Source organism: Xiphophorus couchianus, chromosome 19 (genome assembly GCF_001444195.1).
Source record: "Xiphophorus couchianus chromosome 19, X_couchianus-1.0, whole genome shotgun sequence".
Lineage (NCBI taxonomy): Eukaryota > Metazoa > Chordata > Actinopteri > Cyprinodontiformes > Poeciliidae > Xiphophorus > Xiphophorus couchianus.
The window spans coordinates 18,456,330-18,471,997 of record NC_040246.1 but is presented as its reverse complement, the minus strand read 5'-3'; the positions used below and the strand labels follow the sequence as shown (position 1 = coordinate 18,471,997).

Here is a 15,668-nt window from a genome sequence, read left to right as displayed (position 1 = left end):
ATATTTTTTCTTACATATATATACAGTATATATACTGTACTGTATGTACAGTATATATACTGTATATATATATATATATATATATATATATATATATATATTCTCCCCCCCCCCCAAAGAATTTTGACTTTAACCAGACATGTGATTTTGCTGATGGATGATGAAACTGCAAAATTACAATCCCTCTGTTACGGAAAAACTTGCTTAAATCCAACATGTTCCTCGTCCTCCTTCCTTAATTTCTTTAAAGAAATCTACAAAACTCTCTCTTCCGGCCTGATTATGCAGCAACAAGCGATTCTTCCGCCAATCAGCAGCGCTCTTACCTTGCATACACTTTTCTATTCTGTGGACGAGCTGGTAGGACTTGCAGCGGTCCAGCAGGGTTCGGATGGCAGGGAGAGGGTCCAGGACGATGGTCTCAGGGTGTGCGTCAATGTAGTCCTGAAAACGGAGATGGAAATAAAAACATCTGGAATCATTTACAGGTTTTTAAAACATTTATGATCCAAGAGAATCAGGTTTTAAAGTCTACTGACAGGGGCTAATGTTCATGATGTAAGACCACATCACAGAAATTCTTCTTAAATCGCAATAAAAGAGATGATTTAAATGAGTTGGAGCTTGTTTTACGACCATGACGAGTTTGCAGCTCCTCTCTGTTGCTTCGATGTTCCCTATATAACCAGATAAGAAAATAGCAGCGTATGAAAACTCATGACAGCCTGGTTACGGTCAGGGTTCAAACACTGTTCCCACAGTAAAACTCAAGCACTTCCAAGGTAGCTTTCCAAACCTTCCAAGCACCACACTTTGGAGATATAAACAAAACAAATGAACTAAAATAAGACATTTTCACTTTACTCTGACATCATTTATTACTGTATTTTACATTCTACAGCAGGGAAAGGTAAACTAAAATATAGCAAAATTTTAAGTTTTGAAACATCTCTCTTACATACATACCAACAATTTCAATAAGTTATTGAGCCACTAGGAAAAATAAATATTCATGACACTGAAATAATCCGAACAAATCATGTTAAAGTAAATGATCTTCTTTTCAAATTAAATGCATATAAAGAAAGTTACAAAAAATCTCTAAAAAAATGTTCTTGCCATGTTTTCTGTCATTTAGCAAATATGAATAATTTTGGTAATTCTAATTAACCTTATTAGGTTAAGAAAAAATGGTCTGATTTAACTTCTGACAATGAAAAACAATCTTTTTATTTGTTGTATGAAATTATCTTGTTTCAACTGTAAAGAATGTTTTCCAAATAAATTTTTTTAATCCATCGTTAGATTACACCTTACTACAAAAACGTCCAGTTTGAATATCCAGTACTTTCAAGGACTTCAAACAGAATTCAAGCACTTTCCAAACCTTGAAAACACCAAATTGAAATTCAAACATTTTCAGGGATTTGAAACGAATCGTAATTAAGAGTTGCTTTGGCTCATGGAGAGGACCAGGAGGTTTCTGTATCCTGAAAACTATAATTTTAAACTTTTATTTGAAGTCTTGACATTTCTTGTTTGTTCACCTCCATTATGTTTTCACTACTCCGTCCCCAATCTGTTGCTGATTTGTGCTTTTCTACCACAAGCAAAAACCACGAGCCACCTTTCCGCTCACACATCCGTCCCTGGATATGTAAACCTGAATCAGAGCGTGGTTTGGTCTGCGCTTGGCGGATCGCTCGGTGCTCGCCGGCGGCTCTGTGGAGGTTACATCACTGCGACTCTGTCTGCCGGCTGCTCGGTCAGCATGAGGTCGCCTGCTTTACATAACCACACGCTCTTTCTCCACTCCTGCCGTCTGTTTGTGACTCTGCTAACTCTCTCCACACCCAGCAACCCCCCTCCACGTTCAACAGATCCGTCTGCTAGGATCTGGTACTTCAGAATCTCTACTGGGGCGGAAACGATTAGTATGGTTAGTCGTGATTAATCGGTAATTGAAATAATCGTCAACTAATTTACTAAAAGATTAACCGTTATCTGGAGAATACAGTCTTAAAAAAGGCCCTTTTTTGAAAGAACATATTCAGAGCAATAATTAAGCCAAACTATATAATATATATATTACATTTAAAGTAAGAAAACGTTTATATACAGTATATTGTACCCAAAACTCCACAAGTGGCCTCATAGTTTTATCTTCACCCGATTCAAAGTAGCTAAAGCAATGCCATGTTATTGCATTTTAGGCAATAAAATGTTTATTTTCTTATTTAAATAAGGAACTTGATTGTTTATCAGCATCTTTTCATGTATGTCTAATATTATATAGATTTAAATGAAAAATCTGCAGAATGTGCCATTTCTTTTTTCTCTGTTTAAAAGGAGATTTTTTTACAGTTTGAACGAGGTGAAGCTAAAACTGTACCACTTGAGGAGATCTGGGTAAAACCTATGGGGTTTTTATCTTAAATGTAAAATGCAGTTTCCCCCAGTGTATTATAAGCCTGGCGGGCCACCAGGCTAGACTTGTTCCCCCACCCGGCTTAGCATTGTTTATTTATTTAAGTTTTTTTGAAATGCTTGCAATTTTTAAGATTTTATAATTGGTGTTCAGGTATAAATTTTCCAACAACACATAATTATCAAGTGATATTTTCAAATTTCCTGTCAAATTTAAACATTTTTTAACTCAAAAACATGACAGGCCGCTGGATGAATGATCCACCGGACTTAGCAAGTTTTCTGGGAGAAACCTTGAAAACGTATATATGTTTTGTACAATTTTGGCCTAATTACTCCTCTGAGTGCGTTGTTCTTTCAGCAAATTGGCTTTTTTGATTCCAGTTAACTATTAATCGATTACTAAACTCGTCCACGATTATTTCAATCATCAATTCAACACGATTAATCGTTTCAGCCCTAATGTTATACAAGTCCAAGATGCAGAAACTCATCAGACCTTCTGAATCTCAGAAGAAAAACAGAAGAACGGAGAGGAGAGGGGGAGGCGAGAGAAAAGGCTCTTCAGCAGGTGCTGCAGGAGAGAAGCAGCCAGACGTATGTCAGCGTAGGAGTAGGAGAGGCCTGCACATGTTTCTCTGTTCTGGAGCAAATCTCCTCGCTGGAGATCAAATACTTTCAGTCTAACACATAAAATACATTCAGGCACATTTCTGCATTTACATCAACAGACACCAAATGGGTTGGATTTACATCAGGCAGTAAATCCACCAGAACACAGTTAATGTTTGTAGAAACCGGGTTCGGGTCTTCCGCCAGCTCCAGAGAAATATTCTGCATTTATTTTGCAACACAGAGCGCAGCTCTATCCTCTGAGTCACCGCAGAGAAACCAAGCATGACATTTTGTTTTAACTAAAGAGCTATAACAGAGAGGAATGCTTCTTCCTCTGCAGCACAAGGATTCATTAAAATAACAGCAGCATGATAAGAAGAAAGGAGCCAACACTTATAATTTACACAGATCTGTAAACACAGAGGAAACCCAGGATTGGTTTAACCCGACCTGTTCTGCTCTGAGAAATACCTTTTAACAAAATGTACTCTGATGAGTCAAAACATTATAGCTATGTTTTTCTTTCTTTTTGTTTTCTTTTACCAAAATGCGACACAAATTCAAATTTTTCACGGCAGGGGAAAACTGATATTTCCAAGGGGAAATTGCTTATTTGTTGAAAGCATCTTAGGTGATAAATACAAAGTTTGTAAAATATATATATAAACCTAAGAGTGAATAATAAAAATTGAATTGTTCAAAATTACTAGATATATAAAAATAAATAAATAACAAGCAATCAGATGCAATATATTCTTCAATAAATAATCTATAAATGAGCGCAGAAAATATTTGAATCAAATAGCACAGACTTGGGCATTGTAATGCGCTGAAAAGAAAAGTGTTTTGTTGTTGACTTTTTATGCAGCAACCACTTGCTGCATTCTTGTCGGTTGTGCTGGAGGTTCTACTAATGCTTTTCAAAGATGTACGGTTGTATTATTGCGCATGAGTTGGCAGCCATTTTCACATGCGAGTGTAAATGCTGAGTTGTGGGACGTGGCCAGCAGCAACTTTAGATTTAAAGTGACGAGACGCCCTAAAACAGCTCAAAATAAGCAGAACTGACCAGACCAAAATCTTATTATGTAAGAATTATTTTGTGCAAAAAATTTAAAAACATGTTTATGTTAGAGACCTATCCTAATCTGTTAAAGGAAGCATAAATATCCCACTGACTAGCAGGCGCCATGATGGAGAGTTAATTGATGCTATTTACCTGCCAGTGGTCATAATGTTTTGCCTTATTTGGCTGATTGGGCGTAACTAAGCTTTATATTCTCCTTGAGTACCAACACTTGTACCAGAACTACAGAACGCTGCGCTCTGACTTCCTGTTTGTCCTCCCAATGGTGTCAGGAGAACCATTAACATGCCGCCGATCACCATCCCAGTTTCTATAAATCCGCCGGAGTGACCGGGTCAAAGTCAGAGCAATAAATTCATTTTACACCATCTGCTGCTCTGCCAGCTTCACAAACAGCAGATCGCTAACCCGTGGGAGGATCCTCACCTCGGATTTCCAGGTTTACCAAGTGCTGAAGTTCAGCCGATGACGTTCCTGATTCCCTGAACTGGGACCAGTTTCAGATGAAAATATGAACCTCATAAATGTTTACTGTCTCTGGCAACAAACAGAATACAGATACGGACCGGCAGCAAATCTCTCAGACTGCTGCCGGGTCTCATGACCCTTAGAGGTCGCCACATACTGGGCAGAGTTGTTTGGATCTCGCTGACCGGGATTTATTCTGCTTATGGCTCAGTTAAAGCACAGCGTTACATAATCAGAGTGTTCACAGCCTCAGAAGAACTGATTCTTTGGAAATTTGTAGTTTTTTTAATCTAGAAAAGTGGTGACACTTCCTTTCCCTCATAGGTAAGGCTTTGGTGACTGCTGTGTAGGGGTGGGAATGTATTGCATCGTTTTATCGTAAAAATGTTCTCATCCTGCCACAATAAATTTTAATTATTGATGGTAAATAAAAAAAAACTGACAGCAGACAAAATGACATTTTTAGAGAGTTGGCTTGTCAGTAAAAGCTTGGTTACAAAAACACAAATACTTTGTGTTGAACTTTACATTTTCCTGTGTAAAGAAAAAAATATGTTGGTAATATATTTTACCTCTATTACAAATTAAAAGCCTCCATCTGGACCTAAAGGCTAAATTTGTATAATATTTTTAATTGCAGTTTGGGGCCACACCAAATCAATCCAAGGGCCACAAATGGCCCCCAGGCCGCACTTTGGACACCCCTCCTTTATCATTATCACAATAATACCACAATAAAAGTCTATATCACCCAACCCTGCTGCTGTGTCGACCCAGTATGAACCCAGTTTAGTTCCAGTTAAGAATTAAGCTGAATTTTTTACAGTTCGGTAGTAAAATACTGAATAGCTGCCATCTTTAAAATGTCTGCGTGTGAACTTTTTATTTTTTTTAATTTTGATCCACTGGATTTGTGGATTCTATTGAGACTTTGTCCACAAATTCATACCTGTACTCTCTGGACCTGCAGCACGGCTTGTGAATCGTTCTGGTCCGCTTCCAGAATGAGGTCGGTCAGTTTGTGGATGATGAGGTCCAGCGGACCCTGGTCCTCCAGAGGCTGGCTGAGGTCCAGCTGAAGGCAGAAGAAAACAGGAACAAGCCCCTCTGATCAAAACAAGTCCGTCAGAAAAGCTGTTATTTTCAAAAGGTGTTGTGCTTTTAACTAAGAAGACAGCTGGAACAAACTGATTTTAAAAAAACTTCAATAATTCTTGAAATTGTAAAACTGAAACCATTTAGTAGGGTTCAAACAATTAATCCCGATTAATCGATTATTGAAATATCGTCAACTAACTTAGTAATCGACTAATCTGCTTTGCTTTGCCAAAATTGTGCAAAAAAATGTAGACATTTTGCATTTAAGATTATAAAGTGTTCATCTGTAAAGAGTTTTATCATTATTCAACTGAAATAATGTTATGTTGTTACATTTTAGGCAATGAAATGTTTATTTACTTATTTATAAAAGAAACTGAATTGTTTATGTGCACGCCTTAATGCATTCTAATACTGACACAGAATATCAGATTAATCGTCATTTATTTTCTTATTTCAACAAGGAATTTAATTATTTGTTTATTTATAAATACACATGGCTTATAAAACTGTCTTAACTAAAAAATTTGTAGGATCTACTTTTTTTATCCGATTAGTCGTCAGAATAACTGACAACATAACTGATCACTAAAATAATTGTTAATTGCAGCACTAGTATAAATTGATTTATTCAGTCAGTAGAATTGATTTATTTTCATTGTTTCTTATGAAGCATCCTCCAGTATAACACCGGTTAGATTTGACCACCTATACATCGTTCTTCTGCAGAAACTGGGAACGTAAAGGAGGGATTGTGGGAGTCTGGAGCGAAGAGAAAAAAGCAAAACCTTTCCAGCAGAAATAGCAGAATTTTTTTAAAGCTGTGCTGATATTTATACAGTTTCCATCAGACACAGTGTTGAGGAACGAGCCAGCGCCGACCAGGACTGAGACTGAAGCCGCAAGTCTTCACCAGGCTGCGCAGTTACTGCATTGCAGTAAATATGAATATAAAACTGAATCTAAATATCAAATGTCTGTAATATCGAAATCATAAAGATGTGCTTGACGTTTTACAGCTTTAACTGGCTTTTCTGCCCACAGCCGAGATAAATCTGACATCAGAAAGAGTAGTGGGAGGATAGAAGGCAAGGAAATGTGGAATAAATGTAACTGATTTCATCATCATTATAGTATTTAGCATTAATATCTAAATGCAGCTTCTTCCTAACGTCATACAGCCTCCAATGATGAACGAGAAAAACCAGCAGGAGAGATTAGTGGGAATAAAAGCTGCAATTAGGGCAATATAGTTTAAAAATAAAATATCAGCTTGTTTTCATATAAGACATGATTTCCAATTGTAATAGATTTATTTTCTGAAAAAGATATTATAAATGACAGGAAATATTTTTTTTAAAGTCTTTTTGTGATTTGAGAATTTTTGTTTAATTACGAGAATATAGCCAATATATTAGCAGAATAAAGATGCAATTTTACCAGAAGAATCTTAAAATTAAGAGTAAATTTAAATTTACTGTGATGTATTATCTGTGCAGGAAAAGGTTGTTTTAATTAAAACTTGGATAAATAATGTTATTTTTTGTTAGCGTTCTCATAGAATTACAACTTCATTCTGCTTATTGTAATGACTTTATTCTGTTTATATTAGTAGACTTGTATTATTTCAACTTTATCATCATGTGACTTTATTCTCATATTTGTGCAACTGCATTCTTGCAACATTATGACTTTATTCTACTAAAAAAATTAAATAAATCCTCGCCTTATATTTTATCGTAGAGCTGACTTGAATTTAAAGTCCAAATAAATAGAAGCTGTAAAAGATGTTTGTCAAACAAGATGGCCGCCTTGGGCGCGCTGACATCCAAACTATGGAAGCCCAAGGAGCGCAATGGTGGGGAAAAAAAATCCAGATTTTCAAATAATTAAATCTTCTGAAACCAAAAATGGAGGGATTGCAACTAGAGTAAACAAGTTTCAAAAGTACCTAACGCTCTTTGTAAAAATATTTTTGCATTTCTAAGAATAAATAAGTTTAAAATTCAAAACAAACATTCCTGCAGTGCCAGTTTGTTTTTGACCTGATCACCTGTTTCATAAGACATTTTTATTTGTTGTTTGTTAAGACTAGAAAGCATTAATTGCGGAGCTGTAAATATGTTACAGCTGTTTCTATAACTACAACTATCTGTAAAAAGCCTCTCAGCCTCCCTCTGGCTGATCCTACAGGGCTTATTCAAAAGAAACAAGAAAACACCTCATTAGCATTCCCCTGAAGCCCAGCAGTGCAGAAAGGCTGCCTGAACATACCAAGCAGTGAAGAAGCTCGGTTAGAACCGAGGGAATAGTAAGCACACATGTGATGCAACAGTAGAAACAGGAAGGACAGGCTGAGGCCTCCACCGATGCATAACTGGAGTTTCCCTAACTAAAGTTTGTTTTACACGTGGGTCAGAAAACTGTATTAAAGCAACTGCACATAAACTAATCAGCTAGCAGGGCCCCTTTGGATCATTAGCGAACAAAAACAACGGAGCCACACCTGTGCAAACAGGCCAGAGAGCAGCAGAACCCTGCTGTTCTTTGTCCCGTTCTGACTCTGAATCAGCTGATGGTGAATACACACCTTTGTCACACAGGTGTGGATCAATGAAGGAGCTGTAAACCTGTACAGTTTCAGTTGGTTTAGGGGTAAGCGCAGCCAGCGCTGGTTAATGATTGTGAGAGGTGTGAGGGATAGGTGACTGATTACCTATCCGAGTCCGACCCGAGACAGAAGGCTCCAAAGTGATTTCTCAAGGTGGAAATGGGTTACAATTGCTGTGTAGAGTTAATGTATACAGAGGGTGTATGGAAACTTCCAACCTATGTTTTATGACGTCTGACTGTTTTATTATCTCCCTTGATAACAGATGGAAACGAGCTTAAACTAAATCTGCCACGAGGCATTTTTTATTAATGTTTTTTCACATTGTCCTTGTTTTAAATAAACTAAACAAATTAACAAACGGTGCACTTTACCAGTACAGAGTTGGTATCTTAACAACAATTAAAATCTGACTTTGAAGAATGTAAAAACTGGAACTTGGGCTTAGGAATAAAACGATTAACTGTGATTAATCTATTATTAAAATAATCAACAAATAAATTAGTAATCAATTAAATGCTAACTGTCATATACAGATTTAAAAAATGCCATTTGCTAAAAGAACAACATAGTCATAGCAGTCAAAACTGTACAAAACATTTGCATATTTTATGGGTTCAACTAATTATTTTTTATTATTCTGACGATTAATCGAATAAAAAAAATTGTCAAGTTCTGATGATTTTTCATTTAAACCCTTAAGTTTATTTTATGCAAGATTCAACATCTATTAAAACGATTAAAATATGTCATCATTCCTTTTTATATAAGAAAAGTCACCTTTTATTGTCAAAAGGCAACATAGCGTTGCTTTAATGTACACCTGACTAATTGTAGCAACAGAAAACCCAGAGAACATTTGTTGCTAAACATATTATTGTTGTAAATTTTCCTTTTAAATCTAATCAGTGGGTCATGTTTCAACATGAGGAGACATGTCTGAACAACAGTTTTACGCTGACCAAATTTCCCAGACTGCTTATTATGTTACATTATCTTGTGGTTTTTTTCTTTTTCAAAGGTATTTGGTTTCGTTCCCCCTCTGCTTGCAGAAACACGCCTGCAGACCAAAGTAACATGCAGACCACTGCTGCAGAAACTCACAGATATATTGAAGTTATTATGCCAATCGGTGACAGACATACCACAATGGGGCGTTTATAGTTGCGTAAGCATTCCAACCCTGGAGTCAACTTATATTGGGGAAGTTGCCAAATACAGAGTGAAACAATGCACTAACATCCAAATAACATAATTAAACTGGAAAACCTGGGCTACAGGCTACATTTATTTAGTTGCATAACAACTAAATAAATGATTACATATCAGATCATAAAGCCCCGCCTTGTCAAACCCAGTCAGCACTTTTCTGTCTCTACAGATATGTCGATTTATGCTGAACGGACAACTTTCAGCATAAAGCTTCCAACAATATTTATCTCAACGCTCCACACCAGAGTATTGAGAAGGTAGAAGCTGCAGAATAACAGAAATGAAAATAAAAATATACTTTTAAACTTGTAAAAAAATATGCTTAAGTCAGTGGTTCCCAAAGTGTGGGGCGCGCCCCCTAGAGGGGTCGCGGTGCTATTGCAGGGGGGGGCCGGGGGTTGAGCCGCGGGAAGCAGTATGGATGAATGAAAAAAAACACAAACGTGTTTCACTGTAAAGATGGTTTGTAGTTTGTTGCAACCTGAAGTGTGAAATAAACTTCAGTGGAGTTTGAAAAAAAATATGTGTTTAGGTTTGTCTGGTTGAACGATGTGTGTGCCCAGTTGATTTATTTTTCTTTTTTGGGGGACCCAGAAGAAAATCTTTGGGAACCACTGGCTTAAGTGGTTAAATAAAAACAAATAAAATTTATTTATTTTATTTTGGTTATCCGATTAATTGATAGAATAATCGATTATTAAAATATCCATTAGTTTCAGCTATAAAATTTATTTTTTGTACATAATTACTGCTCCAAGTATTTTGTTCTTTTAGCAAATAAATTCTTTTTATTTGTAAACTCCAGTTAGCAATTGATTACTAAATTAGTTGATGATTATTTCAATAATCGATTAATCATGACTAATCGGATTAATTGTTTTATCCCAAAGCCCAAATTCCAGTTTTCACATCGTTCAAAATCATATTTCAATTGGCCCATTTCCCAACAGGCGCCTACATCTAAACACTGCATTTAGTTTGTTTCTTGTCTAATATTTACAGTTCGAACCAGAATTTTAATCAATAAAATAATCAGTTGCAGCTCTAAAATGTATATATTTTTTGTATAGTTTTGACATAATTACTGATCTGAGTAAGTGGCTCTTTCAGCAAATGGCATTCTTTTGAATCTATAAAGTCCAATTAATGAGTAATTGATTCCTACATTAGTTGGCGATTATTTCAATAATAGATTAATCACAATTAATCGTGCTGTACTAGAGAAAACACAACTGAGTAGTTTAGTTTTCTAGATTTTTTATTTTTCTACTCTAGGTGATAATTGAAAATACATGCCAGAATATTTGTGCATAAAATAAACACAACACTATCTACAAGTAAAACTGCAAATAATGCATTAATGCAACAAACTCAACTTATTGAGTTTGTTGGTACCAAAATTTAGCATACTTTAAAAGAAGCCATTTAATTTCCTTTCTGCTCCTGGAAATCATTGGGAATCTGTTCTTGGGTGTCTGAGGCCAACTGTTTCGGAGCAGCGGTGATGACTTGCTATGACGTGCTTTTGCTTTCTGTTTAGCCAGCAATGTTAGAGTGATGAGGCCCGCTGGACCCGAATCTCTAATTCCACCGAGGCACGGCTTTTAATCTCCCGCTTACACAACACAGAGGGCCCGTCCAGGGTCTGGCCTCGCCATAAAAACAGGACTGTGCAGCAGTGGGGAGGAGGTCATCACCCGCTTGCAGACACATTTCGTAGACAAATTGACCCCGCTTTAGAGTTCATGCTGGAGCTCAGCAGAAACGTCTGGCTAAATGTTGTAAGCAGAAACGTCCGATGACGTTTTACCGTGTCCCAATGGGAATAAAAAGCAGAGCTGGGCCTTGGTTCTGATGGACAGAACAGAAAACAGGCAAATGACGGTGAGATAGGGGAGGTCAGGGCTCAATATATTTCCAGTTTTGATGAAAAGCCGCTGTGGGGCTGAGCTGTGCCCAGAGAGGAAGACTACAGCCTTTCCAGACCTCCTCAAGCTAGCATCACTGAGCTTTTTCTAGTTGCTAAAACAATCTGATTAAACATTTATTTTGTGTGTGGAATGAGGCAACAGATGTCTTCAAGAAGAAATAAACATAAATACAATATCTAAGCATCATAGAATACGTAAATTATGAAATATAAAATTAAATTGCTGATCAAGAGTTGTAGTCTTTCAAGGAAAATATTATTTGAATTGAAGATAGTTCTTCAGCATTAGCTTCCGACAAATATTGTGTTGGTGTAGCGCTTTAGCGTTAGCCTCCATAAAAACCTTGTTGATATTGCACATTAGCATTAGCTTCTGCTAAATACAGTGTTAGTATAATGTTTAGCGTTAGCTTCTGCTAAACAGTGTTTGTGTAGAACTTTATCACTAGCCTACATAAAACTGTGTTGGAGTAGCACTTTAGCTTCCTTTATTGTGTTCATATAGCACTTTAGCATTAGCTTCTGATAAATACCATGCTAGTATAACATTTAGCAGTAGCTTCTTCTAATAGCTGTGTTAGTTTAGCACTTTTGCTTTTACTATACATTGTGTCTATATGACATTTAGTGTTAACTTCTCATAAATACTGTGTTGTTGTAGCGTTTTAGCGTTAGCCTCTGTAAAAACTGTGTCAGTATAGCACATTAGCATTCCACTGAATCCTGTGTCGGTATAGCACAGTAACGCTATGCTATACCAATGTTAGGCAACACAACATTGTGTATAGTGTTTTAGCATTAGCCTCTGTAAAAACCATGTAGCTATAGCAATTTAGTTTCTACTTAGTACTGTGTTGGTGTAGCACTTTAGCAGAACTATTGCTTATAATTAGTGCTTCAGGGTAATTTTTTAGTTAGCTGTGCCCACCACTGCTATAGTGACAAATATCTATAGTGACAAATATAAAAGTTTATTTTTTATGATTCTGGTTTGAAACAAATGAAAACTCAAAATTCTGTTTCTAGGAAAACCACAAAGAAGATGTCCGACTGAACTGGTGCTAAGTGGTCCAAACTCTTCTTCTCAGATAAAAATAAAGTTTATATTCAAGTTAAACACCAAGGTTTTAGAGTCTGGCAGAAATACGAGAACATGAGAGTGGCATGAAGGATTTCCCCTGAAACCATTAAATCCTCCAGGAAGGTTGAGCTGGGATCTCATTAGGCTAATGGGATCTCTTCAATACTCCAGAGTCCAGCAGGAAGAAGACTGCGCTCTGTGATGGTGATGAAGCTCAGAGTTAAAACTGGATCAGTAGCAGGTTAAAGCGAGCTCTGATGCTCCACAAGCGAACGATGTTATCATCTAAATATTATTAGGAGAAGGTTTTGCTCCACTGGGTTTAAATCCACAACAAACCAGGCCTGAAGTATTTTAGTGAGTCACTGTGCAGAGTGATGAGTAAGGCTGCATGTCACAGAACAACTTCCTTCTTCACAGAATGTAAACAAAAATGGAGTGGCGTCAGATTTTAGAGTCTGTAGGATTTCTTTTATTTTTGGTAAAAGGCCACAAAACATTTCTCCCACTAACTCCAGACTCTCACATTTGTTTTGGTTGTATTTACCCAGAATGCCCTGCATTATGGTCCACTTCCTGCTTTTGGAGTGGCCTCTGGCCCGCTTGATTTCATATATGTATTCAAACCACATTAGAGTTCACCTCAACCAAACCGAGACCGAGGTTTTGAGGTGGACCAGAGTTTGCTTTTTTGGTCCGCATCAGAGTTTTATTACAAATTCACACCTCCACAAACTAACTGGACTTTCTAGGCAAACAAACTGGAGTTTGATTAAAGTGGACTAAACAAGGCTGGTGTTAATCCAATCAGACAGAAAATGCATCCTGAAGAGGGAAAAAAAAACTATAAAAGTTGCTATGGACCATTAGCTGCAGGACTAGCATAACTATGATAAAATTGTGATTTATAGTCTGGAAATACAGTATATAAGATTGGTAAATATCAGTTATCGACCAGGTCAGCACAATTAATATCAGATATTGATATTGGCTCAAATGTTCATATCTGTATATCCCTAATAATAATTAATAAAATTAATCATTTGCTTTCAAAATTTGCATGCATGGCACTATGCCCGTAACAATAACAAATTCGGCTGGACAATAAATTGTCCCAGAAGTCAATATGATAAACGATAATATTGTTGCTTTGACATCATTTTAAAGTAATATAAAAGTAATATAAAAGTAATAAAATAAAAATGCAAGAAGACAAAAAGATCAATATATTTTAAATTCCAATTAACATTTAACACTGGAACTGGAAGACATTTAAAATATCCAAAATAAATAAACAAAACAAAACAAATTAAGTATGTAGTCTTAAAACAAAATTGTCCTTCAAAAAGGGGCTAGATGAGACCAAAGCACCAAAATGAAGACTTTTATCATCCAGTTTTTGGTAGAAAGAAATAAAAATGAAAAACAATAAATCATGCAAATGAAAATTATTGAGTTGGTTTTAATTTATCATTCCATTAATTGCTTTATTGCTAGTTGCGACAGGCCTAAATGCCATTGAAAGTGTTGTATTCCTGAAGTATTTTCTATTCTTGAATTCTTTTGTTTACTATTGTTGGAGACATCGATACTGCAATTCAATATATGATGAAGTCCTAGTGATAAATGTCATTAATCACCTGATTCTCAACAGAAAAAACCTCTAAGAAATCAGAAACCACTCACAGAAAGCCTAACGCGGTCAGAGATCATCACTGTTAGACCTGACAGACTCCTGAGACTTTGTTTTTCAGCCCCCATGCTTTTCTAAACACTTAGAGTAACGAGTTTCCTCAGACTGAAACAATAAAAAGTCCTCTCTCTGTGAGTGAATATCGGATCAAAGCCGGCACAGTTAATCTCATCAGCTCTGACATACCGACCGGCTGCTGTGTGGATGACGGATGGATCCACGCACTCAGGAGCTGCAGGGGCAGCAATAACGGGACGCAAACGCAAGTAGAAAGCAACAGGAAGATCTGAGTGTTTCCGATAGTCATCCAGAATTTTTTTTGTTTCTATCTGTGTCGGTCCTGAGGGGCTCAAAGTGGACGGCTTTCCCACACTGGAAATGGAAACACAAAATGAGATCCCCGGGGAAGCCAGATTTGGCAAAGAAAGGGTGAGACCATACCCACAACCAACACCCCGGAGCAATAAAACCTACTGGATAATACAGGGACTGAAACGATTAATCAGATTAACCATGATTAATCAATTGGCATCTAATTCAGTAATCGATTAATCTGTAACTGGAGTATACAGCCTCAAAAAGGCCATTTGCTGACAACATACTCAGAGCAGTAATTAAGCCAAAATTATACAAAACAAGATAAATAAACCTTTGCCTGTAAATTGTTTTACAGAGAACAGGTCTGAAACCATCTGCACACACGGAGACAGTCAAAAATAACTGGAGATCTGTGTAGATCTGAAACAATTAATTGTGATTAATCAATCATTTAAATAATTGTCAACTAAATTAATCACAGACTCAAATAAAGACCACTTAATGAAAAAACAACATAATCAGAGCAGTAATTAAGCCAAAACTGTACTAAATATATACACATTTTGCATTTAAGATTTAAAAAACACCTTTGTTTGAAAATATGCTATTCCCAGAAGTCCTCAAGTTGTATAGTTTCAGCTTCACCTTGTTCAAATTCTGTAAAAAAATAATTTCTATCCAATTATTAGCTGCTTAATTCAAAAGCAGTCAATAGATTAGCGACTGTGTTGATGTTTAAGTTTAACAAACAGCTGAACTTTTCACAAATTGATTACAAATGTGTATTTCTTTTTTTTGTAGATGCAGATGCTACAAATGATCAAGCATTCACTAGAGGAATGATATGTTGTTTAGGCAATAAAATGTTAATTTTCTTATTTAAAAAATGAAAATTATGCTAATATTAGAAATACATTTTAAAAGTATGTTTTAAAAGAATTTCTAGTATTAGTATAGAATGAGCTTAAGTGGTTTAATGAAAAGTTTTTACTCAGATTAAACTGATTAATCGTCAGAATAATTGATTACTAGAATAAATGTTAGTTGCAGACCTGGTTAATATTAACAAGTGAGAGCCCAGAGATAAATTATCTCAATTGCAATTGTTTCCCTTCCTGATTTAGTCAA

The 15,668-nt window shown here is 36.2% G+C and overlaps 1 protein-coding gene across 2 annotated transcripts in view; it reads right to left on the bottom strand.

Moving 5' to 3' along the window:
* The window catches only part of itpk1b (inositol-tetrakisphosphate 1-kinase b), a 41,198-nt gene that overhangs the window by 17,848 nt on the left and 7,682 nt on the right, over positions 1-15,668 (bottom strand). For both annotated transcript variants that reach the window (XM_028000106.1, XM_028000107.1), the window contains exons 4-5: positions 5,547-5,672; positions 327-444 (exon numbers count right to left, since the gene is read on the bottom strand). In XM_028000106.1, coding sequence (XP_027855907.1) covers positions 327-444; positions 5,547-5,672 — 244 coding nt within the window. The remainder of the gene's footprint in view (positions 1-326; positions 445-5,546; positions 5,673-15,668) is intronic.